This window comes from Amblyomma mixtum, chromosome 9 (assembly GCF_055824585.1).
Source record: "Amblyomma mixtum isolate Tamu chromosome 9, ASM5582458v1, whole genome shotgun sequence".
In the NCBI taxonomy this organism is placed as follows: Eukaryota; Metazoa; Arthropoda; class Arachnida; order Ixodida; family Ixodidae; genus Amblyomma; species Amblyomma mixtum.
Window position 1 is genome coordinate 51,592,293 of NC_143020.1, and position 23,794 is coordinate 51,616,086.

Genomic DNA, 23,794 nt, shown 5'->3' on the forward strand with positions numbered 1-23,794 from the left:
TGGAAGGTGCATATACTCATGTGGAAGGGCAAAAAATTTTTTATTGCGAAAGCAATACTGCTCTCACTTTCGAGCCATTAGCGTGGTCGTGGCGCTTCCACCGTTGACCTTTAGCTGACCTCTGTGGTGACGTCGCGCCAGACCGCGAGACAGGGCCCCAGCTCGCGCGGTTAGCATGGACGCGGCGGAGCTGCCACGGCGCACTGCGCAGCTGCCGCGAGGGGGCGCGCGCACACACCATTGTCACGTGACCATGTGACGTCGCGCCAGACCGAGAGACAGGGCCCCAGCTCGCGCGGTTAGCATGGGCGCGGCGGAGCTGCCACGGTGCTTTGACCGAAGACGCTTTCAGTCGTCGCGCAGCGGCGGCCGGTAGCCACGCGTGAGCTGTAGACGCGGCGCACTGCGTTCCTTCAGTTGGAGGCGCTGCGCTTTTGCTTTCGCAACCTACCAGGCTTAACCAAAGCTAAGCCCCCGCCAATTTTTTATTGTGCTGCTGATAGTACTCATATCAGAAAAGAAAAACTGAAAGCGAAATTTTTTCGAAAGTGGACTTCAGTTCACGTCTGAAGGGCCTATCGGTGGGGAAGACGATAACCCCAAAGCCGTCGCCTCATATCAGCAAGACTCCATATCAGCAAGTAGTCCCAGTGACCGCGTTCGGTGTGGCAATGACAATCGCTGTGAATGAAGACATGACAGCCTGGGTGTGGCTTGCGCAACTGTCGTTACTCTCTCACTAGCGGCCACGACAGATGGTATGGTATGGTATGTCGTTACAGCGACAGTAGCGCCACAGGTGCGCGGCACGGCGTAACTGCAACCGGGCTATCTGAAGGAGCGAGTTGGTCGCCCATATTCACTCCGCTAAAGGTCAAACGTAACTGCAGCCGGGTCAAGCGAAGGCTTGAAAGTGTGAGTAGTATTGCTTTCGCAATAAAAAGCAAAGCCGCGATCAGGAAGTGTATTCATGTCAAGCCACGGCTACCGCAAGACAAAGGAGGGGCGAAACACTAGGACGTTGTTTGCCATAGGGTGCTGAAGCTTCAGGGCAGCGCCAAGTGGTTCGGTTCACCCAGTAATATTTTTTTACTCTAATAGCAGCACTTACCCTTATCCACGCACTCCTTCGTTTGGCATACTTCTGTTTTCTCTGTCATTCCAGCATGAGGAAAAAATGAAAGCATATAAATAATAAACAAAATATTACAAGAAATTCGCAAGTGCGCGCTGCAAAAAGTGACACACAAAATGAACCTCACAGCGGCCGCGGTGGCTTCCCTGTAAGATGCGGGTTCGAACCCAGCCGCGGCAGTCCAATTTCGATGGAGGCCAAATTTCAGAGGCCCATGTGCTGTGCGGTGTCAGTGCACGTTAAAGAACCCCAGGTGGTCGAAATTTCCGGAGCCCTTCACTACGGCGTCCCTCATAGCCTGAGTTGCTTTGGGACGTTAAACCCCCATAAACCGTAAACCGTAAATTGACCTCACAAGCAATCACTCCACAACACGTATTTCAGGACGCTGCTACCAGACAGTTCCATGCTAAAGGGTTCCTTCATTTTGGAATAGGAGGCCCATTTCTTCGTTTCTTGTGGGATTTTTGCTCTGAAAATATTTGATGGTGTACCCTAAAGAGAAAATGGAAAGGTGCTATCTTACCGCTTTTTGTTCCGAGGAATGCACCTGTACCAATTCGGCAGCAGCAAAAGGTTACTGCTAGAAATAGCATCCAAAGGTTCCCCTGAAATGAATCATCACATTGTCCAGGTGGCAGGCAATACGCAGCTGACAGGCTGCGGTGCATTTTTTTAACTGTAGAACTTATGCTCACAAAATGAATTCAAAGTTTGTTATCGCAGATGCCTCATCGCAGTTGCATCACAGGAAAGTCGGTAAACCGGGGTGCAAATTTTTCATTGCATATACAGATGTTTAAGCTCAGATTATACACAGTTCTTAAAAAGTTAGTGGAGCGCTCTAATCCGCATAGCATTCTCAGTGGTGCAGTGTATCGCAATACAGCTAAGACATGCTCACTGGTAGGCTGGTTAACTGATATCGAATAGCTAAGTTTTTACCTAATACTGTTAAGCTCCTTAATTGTTGAAAGGCTCTAGCCCACCACAAGTAATATTCAGATCCGTTTTCAGAATTTTGAAAACGCGGCTATTCTCGGCGCTGTGACCAAACAAATATAGTCTATTTAGACGAGTTCTGTGCACTGGAGAGATTGCTTTGCCTGCAAGCTTCTCGAAAGCGCATATATTTTGGTGCGAAGTTCAAAAATTTATATGGATATTAGTTACGGTAACTAAACGCCTCTCAATAATTAATAATTTATAACAGTTACAGTTATAAAGTTATCTATTCAATATTATTTTATGAGACTTCTAGCTGGCACATCTTAGCTGTATTCTGATGTGCTGCGCCGCTGAAAATGATACGCCGAAGAAAGCACTCCTAACTCAGAAAGGCTCTGTTAAAAATTGCGTAAAAGTATTGGGTAAAAAACCCTATATATTCTATATCAATTCGCTGTGAAACATGCGGAACAATGTTCTTTCGAGGTTGTAGCATTTTTAATCGAAATACTTGCTTTCTACGAGCAAGATAGGAACTTCTAATCTCTACAAGTTGGGCTCTCATGGGGACATTATGAAATTATCTGAAGCCTATCACCCTCCGGTCTCTATATATTACTTATACTAACTGTGTTCCGAGGTTTCGCCGCGATCCTTATCCCTCCGACAAAATGACTTTTGGAAACAGAATTACGGATTCTCTTTATTCTTCAATCATTTAGGCAGCGCTTGTGCGATTCAAGCTCATTTCAGATTAACTATATTCTCTTCGAACTGACTCGAGATGCTCCACAGTGACACATACAGATCGCAGTTTGCCAAATTTGCAATTAAATAATCAATATACTAGCAGCTCTCTTCTTCCACGCGAAAAAAAAATTACGCCCTATTGGTGCGGAACATTAACTCACTTTTTTCTTCCGATCCGAGGATGCATTCATAGCGGCTGCTTCAGGCAAAACGAAGCAATTGTCTAGAACCCTCATCGAGAAACCGCAATCGTGAACACATCCAGAGCGCCTGAAGAGTGAAGCCGTGAAGCTTGGGTTTAACAGAAGCGTGCCTGCCGAGAAATTTCGCAGATGGAATCCTAAACCTCTAATTTGGCTCGACTACGGCGAACTAAAGAAAATTCGCTTCCTCTGAGGTGGTGTGCGGTGTCTCACTGGTAGTAGGTACGGTCGTGTTACAGAAGAGCGTGAGTTTTGTAGCTGCGCGTCTGACTTCACTCTGAAGGTGCCTTCTTCAGCAGATTATTGGTGTTAGCAGCCAGCTTTTTTTCTTAAACGCCCTGACGTAATTTTCCCCCTATTTCTCCGGGAAATAAAGCTCACCATACACCTCTTCAGGTCCGCTCATTTCATTCACCGGTGGTATTTATGTGGAGCGAGGAGTCCTCTTCTATCGGACACATCTACTATCTGTCCGTCTCGTCATCGAGCAAAATATAAGCACGAAACACATTTCTCGCCAGGCGTAACGCACTCTAAGAGGGCTCATCAGTGGTAGTAACAAAACTCTTCGTAAAGACCCTTGTATATCACGAACTTTTCTTTGCTGTATAGCGTGCCGGCCTTCCTTCACCGTTTTTGGCGTGCAGCGTCCCAGCTTTCCCGCGCCCTCCATGTGCTGAAGAAGAGGAGGTGACGCCAGCTTGTGCTAAACAGAACGCTGGGACGTCCACAGCGTTCGTACGCCATGGTTGTTATCTCGAGTTGCAAAGGTTCAAAGGCACCCTAAACAGCAATCTTAGCTGAACGTTAACCCTTTTTATTCAAATTCGCTCTAAAAGTTCAATATTCCCTGCACGTCATAGTCGAACCCGGATATATTGAAACCATACATACCGAATTATTAGCTATATTGATCGCATAGAGTGTCCCCATAACATTCTAGCTTAAAAAGCATGGGAGAGTCGCGCAGTAACCTGAACTCCAACTCCGTCAATAATTCGATATACCGAATATCGCGCCGCGCCCTTACAAGTGACACTTCTCCTAACGGCACTCTGAGCACTTTTCTCCTGACAAGCACACTCACGTAAATCAGACAGAAAGCGTCAATTATTTACCTGACTTTCTTACTTACTTAATCACTTACTAACTCCAAAAAACCTGTTTTTAAAATTTGTGTAAAGCCTAAGTTGAAACACCCTATATATAAACAGCACCATATATTACCCATATCAAAAGTTAAAAGGAACCATAAAGTCGTTGCTGTCTTTAGTGTTCCTATCAGATTTCATTGTCATGAGCCAATGTTGTCCACTGTGAAAAGAAAGAGAAGTGCGCTCTTTTTCTCAACATTTTACTTGCGGTCAGTGTTGGCGCTAATAGCTGTACCAGAACCCAGCTCTCTGCGATTGAAGAAGATGGTATTGATGATTTATATGCGAGACGCTTACAAGTCGGTGAGCGCATCCTGAAGCCGAAATAAGCTTCGAAATCAAAAGTTATAATCGCTGAGCCACTCGCTTTCATTCTGCCCTCAGGAAACCCATTCCGAGCAAGCTTGCTTCCGTGCGATGAAGGATATTGATATTGTGAACTTAAAGGAAAAAATTCAGGGGGCACTTTGGCTCTCTAAACTGCTGCAAGGCGAAAGCGTTTCCTGCCCACTGTTTGTTTTTATTTACTTTTTATTTTTCATATTTTGTTCTTATTTACTTTTTGCTCCTTTTCTTAATTTTATTGTTTTTTATTTTTATTTTCACATCATATTTATTTTATTTTTATTTTTGTTTATTTTCTTATTTTATTTTTTATTTTCCTTTTCTTGACTTTACTCCTTTTATTTTATTTATGAAGCCTAGGCATTCACTAGATGCGCCTTTTTTCATGCTGCAACCTCGAGCCTTTTAAGCAGTGACGCCGAAAGGCGGACGAATCTGCCGACGCGTCTGTCGACACGTCTGCCGACGCGTCTGCTAACGACAGTATGAGATATTAAAGGCTTTCGCCTTAATATACCGACATCAACATGCGATAACTGAACTGATCTTATCTTCAGCTATCTCGCCGCACCTGTGCTTCTTCTTACTGACTCCATGCTTTGGTATGTCGGAGACTCGTGTGTTCTTAGGAAAAGCAACTGTGCAGATCCCGCCGAGGCACGTTCAGGAGCTTCTTGTTTTTAAGTGAGCGTACGGGAGGATGGGCTCTCATGTTACGCTGTCAGTCGCAAGCACCGAAGCTCTTTCGTTGGCTTATTCAGCGCGAACCCTGCTAAAGATTTCTATATTTAGTTTTAGAATACGATGCCACCCAGGACGCACTGTCTGCTGGCACCTGTGCCAAACCACAGTATTGCGAAAAAACCATAGTAAATACCTCGTGAAGATAGCGGAAACATTCTCTGGCGCAGTGATATTTTGCAAAATTTTGGTTAACAGCAGTGAAAATTTTCTCCCCTTATTGTGTGTTCGGTGCTGCTTATGATATGCATCGATTATGAGGTTAAGCCGCTGCTGGCTTTATTCAGACCAAAAAAAGGACAAAAGAGCTACTACTGGGGCTAGTTGAAAATACATACTTGAAGGAATTGGGGAGCGCTATAAAAACACGTCCCCTTTCGTGTTCGTCCGTGTTCGTCCGTGTCCGTCCTCTTTTCCGTATTTTTATAGCGCTCACCAATTCCTTCAAGAAAAAGGACAGAACAATGGTACGCCAACTCGTGTTTTTCGGTGAACTTGGACAAGACACTGATGCTGCAGGTGTGAATAGTCTCGTTTCGAACACCTCAGCTTTGTGCTGAATATGAATACTTACTGCCTTTGAATACGGGCTGCGAAAGCTGACTCCCTTTGGTACGGTCACCAGCATTGTTTTTTTGTGTAACTATTCCCTGCAAACTCTTGATTTCGTATACATCATTACCTCTTATGCAATGAAAGGAAACAACGGACTAGTGTTTTTGCAAAATCTTCAAAAATACCCTCAATAGGCAGCCAGCATAATATTTCTGGCTGCACAGTACACTGAACAGGTTAAAATTCATGGTTCTGAAGGTTCAAGAAAGATTGAAAGGAGTGAGCGAAGAATTTCGGCGTATCTTTGCATGAAAGTAGGTAATGCTCGCGCTCTGTAAAGCTGAGTTTCTTACTGCAATGTATCGTATTTTTCTCTTGTCGACACACATATATGGGCTTTGGTGTGGTGGGAGGAAGGGCTTGTACGCTGGCTACAAGCAGAATGTTCGAGATAGTTTTTGAATTCGAAATGCAGCTACCAAGGATTTAGTCAGGATGAAATAACGCCGATACATTCTGAATCCAATATATGGGGAGATTTTCGCTTCTAAAATATTTATTTTGTTGCACCTTTTGGCGGCAAGATTAAATGGCTCAGAATTAAAGAAACTAGAATTTGCCTACGCTATTAAGCTATCGAATGCTGAAATAATCACATTTTGCCATTTACATTTGAGCAAAGGTGTCGCCTAGCTGTAAAAGGCACTGACAACTCTTTTTGGGCTAGTTGGTGCATACTTGAATTAGAGGGAAAAATAGCGCCAAACCATGCAAACCACAAGAAAAGAACCAGGACGAGACACAAGCGCTTGTGTCTCGTCCTGGTTCTTTTCTTGTGGTTTGCATGGTTTGGCGCTATTTTTCCCTCTAATTCATGTAAAAGGCACAACTGGAAATTTCAATCACCGGGTCTTTCACCCTGAAATGAATTGTTTCTTACCTGAGAATAACCAGTAAAAAAACGGCAAGCAATTTTCAAACAACAAATAATCGATGAACCCTTTAGCTCAGAAAGCTCTTCCTTTCAAAAGGTGCTTGCATAAGTGTACTGAAGGTACAAGCGCAAAAGGTGAATGTATCTGAAATTCTGTTGATATTTTTTTCTGTGCGAATCTCTCGGCTACACCAACACCGTCCTTGAGCAATCTATACTACTGACAGCACGCTTTGTCCAAAATCATTTGAACCGTTCGAACGTTGCGTAGCGTGCTTTGTCGCCCTTTTGCCCAAGATCGCTATAGAAAATTCAGGATCCCTCCTTGTCTTGTGCTGTGGTTTCTTTCAGCCATCTGATAACAAGCACTACTTACTTGCTCATCAAGTTTCTTCGTGCAGTGTCACTGATAGTCCACCGCTGGAAATCAGCGTCCTACGGACCAATTGAAGTGCCCATGAAGATAATGGCGTAAAACTTTTCCTGACAAATATTGATTGTTTCTCTCTTTGGGGTCATTCTCATTATTTTATTTCGATGGCAAAACTTGAATTATTGTTGTAAAAATTGAAAATTAAAACAAATTCTTCGTTTTCTGACCCCACATTTAAATCTCTGACGCCGTTAAATCCCTGCAAATTCTCTATTGGCTGCCCCGCTATTTTGTTGTGAAAACGGTATGTAGCGGTGATGAAATGCGGTGGCCCTTTTGCTACCTGCAATGATGCGCAAGTTGTTATGACGTCAAAATACTTGCACCGCACGCTTGACCGCTGTCCCTGTTTGATTGTGCTCAAGTCCTTCTAATTAGTAACCCTCTAATGTGTAATACAAGTTGCCCTTCCCACCCCCTATGCGCGGCGTTCATTATCAAAACTTGAATATCCTTCACGATGATATTCATAGAATGGTTTTTTTATTAGCGATGGGTGGACTAACAGCAAGAGATATTTACACTGGATTCCACATTCTGTGGCATAATCTTCGAAAAGATCAGGCGATCAAATCCGTCTCGACAGGAACGGTAGACGGGGACAAAAGCTTCCGACAGGAACAGGGCCCGATATCAGGTCCAGACTGGTTCATTCTGCCAGTTGTCCAGGTCCACATGCTGGATGTCTTCACCGTCACAGTCCACCTTCGGATTCCTTCAGAGTGAGAGAATATGAAGTTGTTAGAACCTGCGGCAGTGAGCAGTTAGCTGCGGTGGATATTGCAGAAAATTTGTCTTGTTTACATAAAAGAATAGCTGCTGCGACACTTACCAGCTGCTTTCACGAATCATGACGAGCGGCTGCACAAACTTGAGGTTCGAGTTGTCGCAGAGGAGGCGCGCCAGGCTGGCTTTTCGTATTTCCTCAATTTGCACTGCAAGGTAAAACGTGAAAACTTGTGAGATCCAAGAACGCCATATGTTTGCAAGGGGTGAAAGAGTTACCAAAACCGGTTTAATAAAATGGCGTTCAATTTCGTACCATGCTGGCTGAGCATCCACCATCTGAAAGTTTTTTTTCTTTTTTATTTTAATGCCAATACTGGCTTTTTGCAACCGGCAGGCTTGTTGCTACAAAATTATGGGTTCCCTTTCTACCCCATTACCCTGTTGCATTGATTTTCGCAACACGTTCCGTCATAATAAATTGGCTGGAATCGTCAGGGAAAACCTTAACCAGATGTACACTCTTTGTCAAAAGTATAGAGCCCAAGGGGTTTACTTCCAGTTCATGCAGCACGGCTCTTAGTCACATCTGACAGTCCTAAGCTTGGGAGGGTTGAGGACTTCCATTCCTCCTGCCTCCGTGAAATTAAGGTCCCTGAATATACAAGAGGAGGCGTGCAGCGGGGCTCAGAAGCAGACTGCTTGGGCTGTATACTTTTGGCAAAGACTGGTATAGGCTGAAGCCTATATGATTTTTATTCTTGTGTGAGTGCTCCCCACGTACGCGCTTTGAATGCGCCGTTATGTCGTCATTCAGTGTTACATGCTCCTAGTAAGATGCACTAGCAGCATGCACTAGAGTGCATGCAGGAGTAGGTTGGTGACCCTTAGCGGTGCCGTCTGATTCAGCCATCGTCTGTAATGTACCTCACTTGTACTGGATTTTTTTCTCCAGAGCACAACATCCCACTAACGTACGGGCGTATTTCAGCAACATCCCTTGCGTCCTCGGTACGCGCATGTCGTGAATTAGACCCCCTTTTTACTTTCTTCTTTGTGCGCATGCAGCGAGCATATCGACGAAGTCACACAGCGTCAGAACGAGGTGGTAAGCAAGGAGAGCTTTCTTTACAAATATTCCTCTTTGATCTCTGCATGCTGATTCTAAATCATTTCGTTTAAGTTAGTGGACTTCTTAAACGTCTAAACAATTTTGCAGTGCGCCACTACGAAGTGACACCAAATTACGCGGACAGGCTGCTGGCGGGACAGCTTTAAAGAGTAAATTTTGATATGTGTCAAAGAAAAGAAATCCACAGCTCTAACCTGGAGCAATAGAATTCGGCCCCACATTTCAAAGCGTAATCTTGTACGCGCTGCCTTTACCAGTAAACTTTACGACCAATATTTAAACGCTATTGAGATTAGGTTGGAAATTTTACGCAGCATCAGTAGCATTGAAAACGGGTCACGAGGAGCAACTAAATGCTTCTATGGGAAAGGCCGTAGTTAGTCATAGGCATAGAATGGATGGTAAGAATGAGGGCATATTTTCATAAATGGTTTTTCTGTTCTATCGTCAATTTAATGTTAATGCGTCAAACCTTTGAAATTGGGTTTCATCACCTGTGCTTAGCATATTCAATGCTGACCGATTTATTACATAGCCGATACCTTGTTCTTTAGCGTAAAATATTAAATATTGAAAACTGCATTATTCCACTGTTGACTGTAGGACTTCATCTTTAATTCCACTCAATTATTTTGGTTTGTTTAAGCTCTGCTAAATCGTTTTGCTGTACAGCTCGATAAAATGTGCGAAGATCAATATCTCCGATATTAAAAACAAAAAAAGGCTGAGGCTTAACTTGGTTAAGCCTGGAGAATGCGAAGCATCATCGTGTCGCGTAATTTGGAGGCGCACAACCACAGCGACGGCGCGAGGTGGGCCCCGTTTCTCCACTGTCGTGACGTCATCGTGTCACGTGGTGTGACGTCATGTATCACGTGATTTGGAGGCGCACAACCACAGCGACGGCGCGAGGTGGGCCCCCGTTTCTCTACTGTCGTGACGTCATCGTGTCACGGGGTGTGACGTCATGTATCACGTGATTTGGAGGCGCATAACCACGGTGAAGGGCTGAAGTGGTAGCTAAAGTAGTATGCTTCGCATAAAATAAAACAAACGCGAAAGCAACAAACCACTGTCGTCACCGTCGCACTGACCTTCATTCAGGGACGACTCGAGGCCTCCGTTCTCATACCAGAAGCGGTCACCGTTCTTCAACCTGCGGAACTGCTCGCCAATGCTGCAGGCGAACGTGGGACCCAGTGTTCCTCCGGCTATTGGCCGCTCGTTAACGCCGGCGGCGAACAAGTCAATGTCATCCGGGTGCCTGTGGCGAAAAGCACAGATTATGGATTCCAACCAAAACTGCAGAAAAATTTCGTTACTGGTAGGTTAATCAAAATGCATCATGGAACACAAATCACTATGGCAGCCATTTTAGGCGTGGTACACTAGCACGAGCTCGTACAAATGGTACTTAACATTCTCAAGACATCTACAATTGCTTTACATATGCACCGCGTGAGCGCCCAATCGTGCAGAGCAACTGCCCTTTCTTTTCAGCAATATATCACGTATTTCGGCTATTCCGCCATGTATTTCAAACATGGAAAGGTACAAGACAGACTGCTCCTTTTTTTCATGGCACTTATTATGCAAGGAACGAACGAGGATAGTGGCTTTTTTGCTGTTAAAGGTTGAAGAGAAACGAGTGAAACCAGAAGTCATAGCTGATGATTCGAAGTCAGGACCAAGAAGCACTGCGCTGTCCGTTCCTAAAATCACCCTTCTAAATCTCTGTGCTGTTTGGTTAAATATTCTCGTTACCTGTGGCCATTTGGTGCCAAGAACTTGTGACATACCTTGAGGTATCAAAGTTTATTTTATTCTGTCTAAAGGTCAGTTGAGATTTTCGCAGCTCTTTCGTAAATGATAACTACAGAAAATGACTCTTGATAAGACAATCTCACCTTCTTAGGGCATCAATGGTGCCCTATAAAGCAGTAAAGTTTTCCTTCGAAGTGCTCCGCAAAAGGTGATTGTAGTAATAGTTTGTTAACTATTTTTCAATATACGCAAAACACTTAATCAAGTCGCGTCTATATCCCTACTTTAACCCATAATAAAAGTAAGTACGCGAACCACCTTAATAAACTACCTGTGCCAAAGGGTTGACCTTTTGGAGCTTCGAAGTAATGCAGAGGCTTGAGATATTTTCGACATGTAGAGTTTCAAACAAATGTGTGAGTACTTTCAAGGCTTGCACTTGTATGGATGACAGTGAGCATATTACTGCAGTAAAATGTTGGAAAATATGTGCGTCTACCTTGTTTAGTGAAAAAAAAAATAACGCCTCTACCATAGTTTTCAGTTGCTGGAAGCAGACTACGCACTAAATGAATTCTTGTATGTGCTTAAGGTTGCTGGCATGTTCAAGAAACTAGCTAGGAGAGGAAACTATGCGTATACCAAATTGCGGGCAACACGAGTAACTATAGCTCTCATGCCATATTTTTTTTAAGTTTTCGTCCCGCCATTTATTTAGAAAACTGTTATTATTGACAGTACCTCCTCCGCCATGAGAAAACGAAGTCTTTCTGGCCTGCCACCATCTAGGAGCCTGAGCGGCAAGTCGATTCTTGAAGGAGCATAGCTATCGTACAGATAAAACATTTAATTCTGAGTTATATTTTGGTCATCGATGGTGCACGTTTGGCTTTCAGACCACCGAGTTATTGCTTCTGTTCGACCTGAAACATCAATAGCTAAGCTTACCTGTATACTTGCGCGAAAGACTGAGCCGCCTGAGGGGACATGACATCCGCCAGTTGAGAGAAGTCGGTGATGCGTGACATGCCGCAGAACTCCCGCCAGTCATTGTAGCTGGGAATGCCGTGGTCCCGGCCGCGCTGCACGTTGAACGCCGCCAGATCCGCACCGAAACCGAAGCCCGGCGGCTCGAAAAGATGGTTGGTCAACTGCGAGAGAGGCAGACCAGGGGCTCTGTTGCAGGGTGCGTACTACAATATTGGCACGCTGGCTTAAAGAAAGGGTAACCTCTCCATGGGAAAAGCATAAGCTCAGAAACAATATTAAAAAAAATCGTTAAAAGATAGCTTTTGCTGAAGTAGGCTTTCACATATGCACCTAATTCCTGTAAAAATCTAATGCTTGCCATTAATCTTATCTTTCATCCTAATTTCATTCACTAATGATTTCTGAGCTGGTCTGTAGTATTGCATCGCATTTATTTTGTTACGTGTTAACTAATTTCTTCTTACTGCCTCTCTCTAATTTTGTCTTTGCTTTTCTTATCCTGTTTTATATATTTTCGTGATCGGCATGATTTCCTTGAGTTTCTATTTAACTGCTGTTTCCTTTTTTCTTACTCTTTCAGAAGCCCTACCTGGGGCTGCACCATGTTTAAATTCTTAAGCGAATCAAACTTTATGGTTAGTATTGCGATACTGCAAATATCAACCATGAGGAATATTATTTCGGCTTAGAAAATGCAAAAAAACGTCCGTGACTTTCCCCATGACTTCGCCGCATTCGGCTGAGTCGTCTACGCTTCGTATGCCTCTAACCGACCGGTGGTTTTTGTAGTGATTTTCCGCAAATATTTTTTTCTCTTAGAGATAAGTACTGCAATCGATGGCGCAGCTAACGGTTGCCAAACCTTGACGCCCATCCTCAGACAACAGACGACAGCTGAAGGTTACTTTACAGAAACAACAAAGAAACCTATCTATTTGCAAACTGTAGGCATTGAAGAGGACCTTATTAGGTAGCTATATAGAATGACATACACTTAGGATAGAGAAGAAAAAAAAATAGATTTTTTAGATTGTCAGCTTTGTTTGTGTTTGCTCTAGGACTATTGTTTCTTCCCTGTGCTAGTGCCTGCAGCAATGCACAAAGCCTTTCATGCTCTAATAAATCATTATTCAAAATATAGATCGGGTACGGTGAAATGTTTAGGGGAATCCCCCAATGTGGAGTAAATTTGTAATAAGGGAGTAATTACTCATTGGCATCCACCATCAATTCGCTCTCGCCCTACCATAAGCTTGCCGTCCCGGTTAGCTCAGTTCGTAGAGCGACTGCTCCGATAAAGCGGTGGTCCCGGGTTCGAACCCCGGACCAGGACGAATTTTTCTTTAACTACGAAGTTTCTGAGAAGGCTGTATAGCTTTCCTTTGCAGCCGTATGGCTGCGCTTGGGTGGATGCCAATGGGTATTACTCCCTTATTACAGATCGGGTACCGTTGCACCCTTTTTTAACTCTTACTTGAGATTCCTTATTTAGCAGCGCTGAATCTGCTCGGTTCATAGAATTTTTTTATCGTTTGAAAGGCACTCGGTGCTCTGAACTCTATCATTGTGCGTACTTGCTCCGACATGAAGCCGTCGTAGCTCTGTGCTGGCTGGCTGATGAGGCCGCGGTAGAACCTGTCGAGGTTGTCCGGCTGCACCAGTTCAGCAGGGTTGAAAAACTGCGTCGCCAAGGGTAGCCGCTTGTGCACCGAGCCGTCCTCGTTGATGAGGTCAATGTTGCCCTGCAGCCAGGAAAGTTAGATGCTTTAAATATCAGGTAGGTTTGCGAACATAGAAACAACATCCATTCCCCAGTGTACTCTTATCCTCCGACACTTGAATTAGAGGAAAAAATAGCGCCAAACCATGCAAACCACAAGAAAGGAACGAGGACGAGACAAAAGCGCTGACTCACAACTGAAACTTCATTGAAGACAGGAAGCGCCTTACCTAAGGTGAGTTTTCAAGGGGAAAGAAGGGTGACAAGAAAGTGAAAGTGAACAAAGGCAACTATCTGGGATCGCACAAACAGGCAGGCAGCCCAAAGTCGCAAAAATAAAAAGAAAAGTTACCTGATAGCGCAATCTAGGAAATTGAACTCAGAGGCAAAAAGAGATAAAGATGGAGTGCTGACACACTTACAGCCAAATTTCCTGATGTAGAAAGCCTCCAGACTAACACGTGCAGTTTTATCCGTGCTCTTGCAGAGAATGTTTGTCTCGTTTAACCGAGCGTCGCAACCGTTGCAACTCATTACGTGCGCAACTAAATGTGCGTACTTATCCTTCATATCTGATAAAACCCAAAAAGAGGTGTTAATGCTGTATCTTCCGACACTTCTTTGGCGTGTGGTGAGCTAAATTACTAATTTCACTTAAAGGGCAAAACTGCAATTAGAGGCAGCATGGTTGAGCTCTAAAAATACCATACTGAAGTTCAATGTCGTCTAGCGCGCGGGAAAGGGACACTGATTTGCGTCTGAAATCCAGCAGCATTTCGGGAGGTCCTGAAGGAATATGACTGCTCTCAGAAGTGTGAAACAAAACGTAGCTTCCGCTACCAAGAAGACGGTCGATTCGAGATAAACGTCAGCAATTACGATTAGGAGGCAAAGTCGGGGACATTGTTTTATTTTGTTCGAGATATGCTTGCAGTTTCACTGCATCCGCATTAAATAGGAGCGACGGTCATTACAATTTTCTTATGAATGTTGTCATTAATCCTTGTCGAGATCCTTTATGTTCACTTCGTTATTGTACGCAATGGCTGCAGTTGAGATTTGTAACCTTCGAGAAAAGCATTTAAAGGATGAGCATGACGCGAGAAATACGTCAGCAATGCAGGTTTTGTCATTTACGCCAAATTACGAAAGCGCACATCTGCCTCGCGACTCCAGTGGCCAGGTCGTAGAGGTGCCATGCGCGGGCGAACAGAAGGCATAATTTTCAAAGCTCCGAAATTCGAAGTCATCTGCACACTATCACTTTGGTGTATGTGAAACTGTTCATAGCGCAATGCTGTTCCTTTGGCATGCTAAAACCTAATAACCGCAGCGACTGCGACGACCCACTCGACATTATCTCGGCGTTCATTCACTGACCTGCACCAGCGAGTGTCCGTACCGGTACGAGGCTGTTGCGAAGACGTTGACGATGCCGGCATTGAGCTGAGGGTCGTAACTGCCGCTGTAGCCGGAGGGTGTAAGGAGCAGGTCGAACTCTTTCATCAGATCGCGACCTGCAATGCCCGCGCGTGAGTTGAAGTTAAGTTGCAAAATTATTTTACCACCTTATTTACAAATCTGCGCGATAAATAACTGTAATTGCTCCAGTAGTTTGGTTACATGACCGGCATGGCTGTTCAACCTAGCAATAACGTTTATAGCATTAGACTTAGAGCGATACATCACCGCGCCCCTCATGCGAAAGAAAAAAAGTAATAATCGGCTGGACAGAAACAAAATATCGCTGTTCAGGAGGTTGCCAAGTAATCGGTTGAAAACATGCGGCATTAGGTACCTGACCCGATAGGCGTAGCTAATTTTGCGCTGCGTGACATACTGGCAGCGGATGTCCTTTCTACAGTTAAGCAACAGCGCTGAAGCAGTTGAAGTTGTAGTTGAAGTTGAAAGTGTATTAAGGAATCGAAATTAAGGAAAATTAAGTTTGTTAAGGAGATAGGTTACACTTACTCGACTTATGTGATCTGTTCCTAAATATGTGCATAGTCTCCTTTCCGTGGCCAACGAACAATTTATCACTCTATATGAGTGTTGAAATGAGACTCACCGAGCAGTATGGGCAGGTACTCGTTGTAGGTGATGTGCTGAAACTCTGCTGCCACTATGCGTCTCGCCTCCTGGTAAAGGATCTCGTCCTTCCACCCCGGGTTAAGCCGCAGCAGCTCGGCGGCTACGCGGTTGTGCTCGCGCATCCACAGTGTGTGCATGGCCGTCAGACCGACTTGCTCGTTGACGCGGGCGTCGCCTGCGCGTCACAAACGGTACAGTGCTGTGTGAGTTCCAAACTCGAATACTGTAAAAACGCTCCGGAACCCCGTGTGCCTCTCAAACGTAAACCATCTCGTTAATAAATCTGATACATAGCCAAGAAAAAGGAAACACAAAAGATGAAACTCTTTATGTTTGGAAGAGATGCAGCTCTGGAAACTGGTAGCGGAGATGATTGCTTATGTAGAGATTGAAGGCACCGCCATTCTGCCAGCTGTTCAGCCTTGTGGGCTGGGCGTTAACTAAGAATTATCTAAGTTTTTAAAGCGAAACATTTTGCACATAACCAGTCTTAAAAAACGGGTGTTCTGACCGGTGGACGAGAGCAGTACATCTCTAATGCGAGAAGCCAGATTAAAATTTACCGGGGGCACTTAACGAACTTATGCGAGATAAATTCTAAAGCACTGCAATACGATCCCATTTTTATTTTAACTCTGTGATAATTTTATTCCAGTTCTATTTGATTTCATTGCAGTTGTTGCAGGTTTAAGAGCACTTTACTTTACCTTCTTAACCTTCGGTACTTCGCCACCTTTGATGACGTCAAACCGTTTCCAGAAATCGCGAGTTTTGTAACAGAGAAACAGTTTGGGCGCCATAGCATTTTCGTGCCGGTCAGTCATGTCATGCTCTCGCAGTAGCAAAACAAAAGAAACATTTCATTGTTGCATTGTGACATACTGTTCGAGAACAAGTCTCCGCATCCTTGGTTATGTGGTATGCTTCTACCAGGATATGTTGGGACTTCTCATCACGTGTCAGCGAATCGGCTCACTTCATAACCATGGTCAAAAGGGCAACGGTAAAATTTCTTTTATTGTGGTAGTGAATCGAATCTATGTCACCGCTTTTCTTTTCTGTTTTCGAGCATTGCAGCAGAAAACATTTCTTTCCGAATACAAAACTTAATTAAAAACAGAGGTCTGGATTATTACTAAACTTCACCTGAATTCATCGATAAAAGGACGGGTTTCTGACTACTTACCCCCTCCGAGTGGATACTTCTAGCTATCGGGATAATAGGATGGATTGACAGATGAGGTTTTTCGCTATCTAGCATAAAAAATAGTGCAAATATACGCTCAAAACGCAAAAAAATATTTCTATGTATGTGATGGTCAGTTCCTTAGACATATATATCGAATGACAGGTCTGTTAAATTTTATAACTTATAGAACATAACATCCATATGCATTGCAGATTCCTTCAGTGCTAACCAATGTTATGTTCCCCAGCTGTAAACACTGATGCGTTACTACAGTGCATCACATTATTTTCAGTACAAGCCACAGTAAAAAGCTTAGTCCAAGGATGGTTAATGCCGCAGTGGTTCGAGACCGTAGCGGATTAAGTGTCGGGGATTTATAGCAGGCTGCTATGATCGCTTCACATATGAAGAGGAATAATGAAAAAAATCAAATATTTTTATGCTGATCACGTGGCCAGACCTAGCCTCACCTCCTCGGAAGCAGACACCGTCTCCGATGCATGCCTGTACCCCTTCGGGCTGCTGGGGCAGCATCTCATTATCGCTGAAGAAGGTAGACGCCAGGCGACCTGAAAAGTGCCACAGAACATTCCTCCTCGTAATGGTATATTACTTGAAAAGAGTTCAAAACAATTTTCTAAGCTCTACTTGGACGACACCTATTGCACCATTAATGCTCCACACCCACATGGAAGCACGGCACTTCCTCGCGCCGTAGTTTCCATCACCCAACCGAGGGCATATTCGCAAAGCGCACGTTTGCATACGGGCGGATTTGCAATGAACGCTTAGCACACTTGGATCGGACTTCTCTGAGCAGTAGCAAGACCGCAAACCTCTGCACGCCTCGACAGAGGTTTTATTTTTATTTCTACTTCATACCAATTTAGATCGTTTTATCTGGCAGACTACGCCCAGTGAGTAAGAACTTTATGTTTCGTTCATCTTGAATTTGAGCTAATGTGGTCTGTGATCAGTTTTCCGCATTTTGTTGAATACGCCGGTTCTCTCTCTCTTTCCGCATTTTTATCTCGGTTAAGTTCATTTCAACATTCAGATTCCAACTATGAGATTATTACCGCGAGTTTTTTTTTCTTTTTAACTGACTCTGCTCAACTTCTGGGTGTCAATATTAGTATAATATTTATTTTTTTGTTAGCCGCCGGCTCTTTGGTTTGAATTCATGCCCGTCATTGAGGCTCCAACTTCCGGCCACCAAGTAACTAGGTTAGTTTCGCTTTGGCTTCCAAAAAATGAAAAAAAGTCTTCTGTTGGTCAAATGTTTAGAGGAATTCCCCAAGGTTGAGTAGATTTGTGATGAGGAAGTAATTACTCATTGACATCCACCCGAGCGCTGCCAAACGGCTACAACGGAAAGCTATACAGGGTGTTTCACCTAAGACTTTCTGCAATTTTTAAAAATAAGCTAATTGAATTAGATGCGCGCTTTTTCTGGCATAGCACTGTCAGTGGTGTAGTACATCATAATTCAACTAAGACGTGCTAACTAGCAGACTTGTTAACCAATATTTAATAGTTAACTTTTAAACTATTACAGTTGGGCTCCTTAATTATTAAGAGGCATCTAGCCCACCGTAAGTAATGTCCATATCCGTTTTTAGAATTTCGAGAACGCGATTATCCTCGGCGCTGTGGCCCAACAAATTTTGGCTATTTCGACGAGTTAGGTTCACTGGAGAGGTTGCTTTGCCTGCAAGCTTCTCAAACCGCATGCATTTTGGCGCGATGTAGGCGAAATTTGTTGGGCCACAGCGCCGAGGATAATCGCGTTCTCAAAATTCTAAAAACGGATATGGACATTACTTACGGTGGGCTGCATGCCTCTCAATAATTAAGGAGCCCAACGGCAATAGTTTAAAAGTTAACAATTAAATATTGGTAAACAAGCCTGCTAGTTAGCACGTCTTAGTTGAATTATGATTTACTAAACCACTGACAATGCTATGCCAGAAAAAGCGCGCATATAATTCAAATAGCTTATTTTTAAAAATTGCAGAAAGTCTTAGGTGAAACACCCTACAGCTTTCTCAGAAGCTTCGTAGTTAAAGAAAAATTCGTCCCGGTCCCGGGTTCGAACCCGAGACCAGGACGAATTTTTCTTTAACTACGAAGCTTCTGAGAAAGCTGTATAGCTTTCCTCTGTAGCCGTTTGGCTGCGCTCGGGTGGATGTCAATGAGTAATTACTCCCTTATTAAAAATACTTCTGTGCTATACAGTAGCTCATGGTCGCTTAGCGAAAATACATACGGGGTCGCTCAGGGTACATACCTTCTGTTAAGCTACGCAGAGCCTTGGCTTCATCCTCTGTGGAACCGTATATGGCTGACCCGTCCAGATAAGCTGTAAGTTGATTAAGTTGCTCGCGTGGTCCTGCGATAGACATCGGGGGTGTTCAAGTGGCCTATAATAAAACAACAAATTCCTACGAGGACCCTCTAGAGAAAGCATACGAAGGAAAATTAAGCACATTCTGAAAATAGTTTCTGTTTCTTTCAATGTCACTGTTATGAATCCTTAAGCAGTCTATTTCTACCCGTGTTGTAAACAGTTTTTCACCAGTCTTCACGACAATTTAAAGCGTTCGCCAAAAAAAGTATCCGTGTTTCGGAACCGCACTAATATTAGACCTAAGGCGCTTAAGGTGTCGCGCAATCAGCCGGCTAAAATGTATTGTCGTACAGCGAATAACTGAGCTTATCCTTAGCAGCCCGAAAAAAAAATGCTTCTGGTAGTGATCACGGTACGGTAATGGCCCGTACAAGCATAGAAAACGGGAAAGCTTTAAAGAAGAATTTCGATTTTTCTCCAATAATTCATGTCCCTGAGAGTGCTTGTGCCAAATTAGTGCAAAACAGTGAAAACAAGAGCGGAATTACTATTGTTGTCATTTAGGCTTAACTCCGCTAATCTCCTAGTCAGAATCCATTTTTTGCAGCGCTCAGACTAATTGTAATGTATTATAGCACGATACTAGATGTCTTTTTTTTTATTCGAGATGTTTTCCATTAGGCATAATCAAAAGGGAAATAAAGTTATAAAAAGGAGTGCAAACAAGCCTCGCTTAAGAAGCGGCAAAAGTTCACGATAAAGCGATTATCATGAGTCCACTTGCGATTGTCGCCTGCAACGTCCCATCGCAGGCCTACCTTGTTTAAAGGGACAGTGAGGAGAGCACTATTAATATTTGTTTATAGCAAAATCCGATAGTTCGGCATGTCATGGCTTTGTTGCCAGTTGGCCGGCAGCGAAAGATGTGTTTATTTCTAAGAAATTTGGATTCGATGTTGAAAAAATTTTCCCCGCCGCTCTGATTCAAACTTGGGATTCTCCTATGACGACACAGGACTAAGTGACGTGAAACATGACATGAACATGACGTAACGCAGACTCCGTGATTTCTGGCGGCCAGCAGTGCGGCCTAGCAGCAGCCGAAAAGACAGCTACCACCGGCCCCACGTTGAAGGCATCTATCGGCTATTGCGGCCGTCGCTACAGTCGCTTCGCTTACATTTGCACTGGCGTTTTGCCAGCGTTACGATGGATCTCGTTCTCGAAGTCGTCAACGAAGTTCTCGCAAATAGACAGCTTTAGCATACCGTGTACCTTGTTACCGCTAGCGGAATACCGGGAGCCCGCCTAACGCCGCTGAGCAGGCGCTGATTGGTCACGATGCTTCAGGCGCGCGCGTGGCTGCCGGGCACGTGGCGCCATCTGGCGACGTCAAGGAGATCTGCGCATGCATTGGCTGCGCCTCAGTGATTTGTGCCCACTCGGGTCCTAGAGTTGCTAGAACCTTTGGTTCTAGCAATAGGACATAGGGCAAAGAAGCGTGATGACGTCATAGGACGTCATAGGATAAGCGTGATGACGTCATAGGACAAAGCAGTGTTGCTAGAACCTTTGGTTCTAGCAACACTGTTTTGTCCTATGACGTCATCATGCTTGTACTTGCGAGTTTGGCCTGTGGCGGCGATACCTGTATTTTGGTTCTTGCTCTTTTCTACGTTACAAGAGCTTTGTTGACAGTATCAGTGGCGTTTTTGTAATCAGGAGCTGGTATTCTGTCGATACAAGCCAACTTCAATTTCTCCTCAGTGTCCCTTTAACAAGCGTCGTCTCACGGAAGCTGTAGCTACTCGGTGTCCAAGACGTTTACTCCCTTGAAATTCATGGTTTGTTCTCCTCCGCAAAATTTCAATGCTGGTGAAACAACCTGTTCACCTATTTTTATTGCGTCTTTTTTAATATACTATGTTGCAAAACACCAAGAACTCGTACTACGTCGGAGCCATCCACTGCAATTCTGACACAGTTTAGCTCACCGAAGTTGCACTTCGGTCTCGGAGCAGCCACGGAGCGCACAAACTCCATGCATCCCTGCTGAAACTGGCCATAGAAGCGGTCCTGGGGAGACAACTCGATCTGCATACAGGCGAAGTGGCGCCTACTCGGGTTGGCGATCAGTTCAGGGGCGCAACAGGTGATGGCAGAGCCGTTGCTGACTGCGTAGAATCGAAATGGAATGCGAGGATAGTTATTACTTAATAGGCTAACGTATATGGTAAATGGATATTCCGATGCCATGGCGTGGTAGCAAAGCCTTTGACGAAACTCGATTTCTTCGATTGCGAATATTTCTGATGTTCATGTTTTTTTAGTGGTAATATATCGGGAGATGACAGTGACAATCTTATTTTTGGCTATGGATTCAATAAATGAACGTATTTTTTGTTACAATCTAACAAGGGAGGCCGGTGAAAAATCGATAGCTTCGCTTTTCAATTGCGGCACATATTCACATTTTTCGTTTCATATCTATGAAGATTTCCGCAATGCGACTTTTTCTCTTCCTGAGCACGTGTTAAGAATAGATAAAACAGCCCGGTAATCGTCAAATGCAAACATAATTTTAAATTTTCGCTGCCGCTAGAAACAGATTGGCATTACCTGATCCTTGAGCCAATCACTCACCTTGTGATGGAAAAGCAAACTTACTTTCTTAGATATAAAATCTTTAATGAAGAGACACAAATCTAAGATTTCCAAGCATTGCACCACAATGCACGATCACGAAACCCTATTAAAAGTTGCTTTTTTAGGCGCTAACAAGCACATGTGTGCTTTTGTTAGTAGTAAACTTGCTGTCCATTTTTCACATTTCCACCACAACCAATGCGCTTGGAGGAGTTGAATAAGTCAGTCCAAAACTTAAAATCGATTTTCTGGTCTGTATTAGCACGCACAGGCTAGCCAAAACGCAAGAAATTATAACCACTATTCATCTAGAATGCTTTTCCTGTACGGTTAACGCAACAAGCGTGTACTGCGAAACGATTCACTTTCAGAGCCACTTTGGAATAATGATTTGGCGCCAGTTGTTGCGTTGACTTGCAATGAGAGCCTGACATTTTACGGTCTAGATGACAGTGCGCTGTCCGTGTTCATGTTCATGCTGCTCTTCATGTATGGCCCGATTGTCGTTTTGCATATTACGTGCCACGCGACGTGAAGGAGGCGAACATAACGTGACTGCACACTATTCTCTTTGCTTTTGCACGTAATGATGGTGGAGAGGAAAAACGCTTGAAAGTAATTAGTTTTAAAGGAAAGGTTCTATTCTACATTGCTGAATGGCGACCTCTTTACTGCCACCATTTGTGGATAGACGCCTGCCTGAATTTAGGATGGCAGCTAGCTGAGGTCAACCGCAGAGCTGTCAGTATAAGTCCTGTATACTGCGGTGAGAAAAACAGGCCTTTTCAAAAAGGTTTCGTTCTAACAGCAGACTCCATTTTCATGAGCAATACGGTGTAAATTGGCAGCACGGAGAGGAAAACAGAGATGATTTTCATTAAAATCCTTTAATCTAAAAATAAAAAAATGAAATTATTTAGTTTCGTTAGGCCAAATGCGACATAGGTGCGCTAGCACTGGTTGTTGTGCTTAGTTTAACTTGGTTATTAAGGGCTCCGCCCTCACGGCATGACGCGATACCCTTCATGAGTCCATGCCTAATTATGCAGAGTTGGTCATTCTCTACTCAGCATTTATAGATCGCTGGTAGTCTTCTTGTCACTTCTGCTACAGTGGAGCAGCGGTTAAGCGGTGCGCCATAGCCCCTGGGCAGGTAGCTTTCTCCAGCACAGCCGCCGGTAGATCTTGTAAAACCCAAGATGCTCTTCCCTAGCAGCCTGTCGGGGCCATTAATTAATTGAACTGCCAGCTGTCTTGGCGGGTAGTTCCCTCAAAGTCCGATGGGAAGATTGTGATGGCGTCACAAGGCCACGTGACCTTGGTGGCCTACCTACCACCTAGTGGTAGCATGTGGTGGCATGTGGCATATAGGTGGCATGTGGGCCCCCAAGGGGAGGTTACTCGCAACTGGTTCACAACACACCGGGACCTCACATAGAATGGCTAAGCGGCTGTGTGGAAGATCTAGTTTAGCACTCTAAAAAAGATATGCACTTTCTCCTGCGCAATAAAAAACACACCACTCACATCGTGTTCCTCCGGTCAAGGTGAGGTCATGGTCGATGAACTGGGCAAACTGCATTAGCATCAACGTGTGCAGAGGATTGGGGACGTCGGCGTCCGGCATCAGTGTCACAGAAACTGTCCTTGCATTTGGAAGCGGTCCTCCATCGACAGCAACACGGGGAGTTGAAAGGCCTGTTGGGAAACAAACATAAAGTGCACTTTTAATAACTTGAAAGCGGAAATGATAAGTTATGAAACTCCGACGACTCTGCACAGAAGCTTGGAAGCAGTCGTGCTTTTATGACGCAATTATATTTACCAGAACTCTCGCATGCAGCTAAGCTTTATCGAAGTAAAGAACAGGTGTGAACAGCATGTCTGCAAAGCATCCACTCTCCCCCTGCCATGGCTCTTTTTATCTTATCTTTTAACAGCCTTGAGCGCTCAGCCATTTATCAAAATTCGAGTTGCTCAACCCTTTG

The 23,794-nt window shown here is 44.2% G+C and overlaps 1 protein-coding gene across 1 annotated transcript in view; it reads right to left on the reverse strand.

Moving 5' to 3' along the window:
- Window positions 1-7,682: 7,682 nt before the first annotated feature.
- LOC149328981 (immunomodulatory peroxidase-like) overlaps window positions 7,683-23,794 on the reverse strand; it is a 29,128-nt gene continuing 13,016 nt past the window's right edge. The window contains exons 7-17 of the mRNA XM_089560020.1: window positions 23,334-23,504; window positions 21,155-21,334; window positions 19,101-19,202; window positions 17,281-17,379; window positions 15,599-15,796; window positions 14,911-15,047; window positions 13,385-13,552; window positions 11,769-11,971; window positions 10,151-10,320; window positions 8,031-8,133; window positions 7,683-7,913 (exon numbers count right to left, since the gene is read on the reverse strand). Coding sequence (XP_089416146.1) covers window positions 7,832-7,913; window positions 8,031-8,133; window positions 10,151-10,320; window positions 11,769-11,971; window positions 13,385-13,552; window positions 14,911-15,047; window positions 15,599-15,796; window positions 17,281-17,379; window positions 19,101-19,202; window positions 21,155-21,334; window positions 23,334-23,504 — 1,613 coding nt within the window. The 3' untranslated portion in view covers window positions 7,683-7,831. The remainder of the gene's footprint in view (window positions 7,914-8,030; window positions 8,134-10,150; window positions 10,321-11,768; window positions 11,972-13,384; window positions 13,553-14,910; window positions 15,048-15,598; window positions 15,797-17,280; window positions 17,380-19,100; window positions 19,203-21,154; window positions 21,335-23,333; window positions 23,505-23,794) is intronic.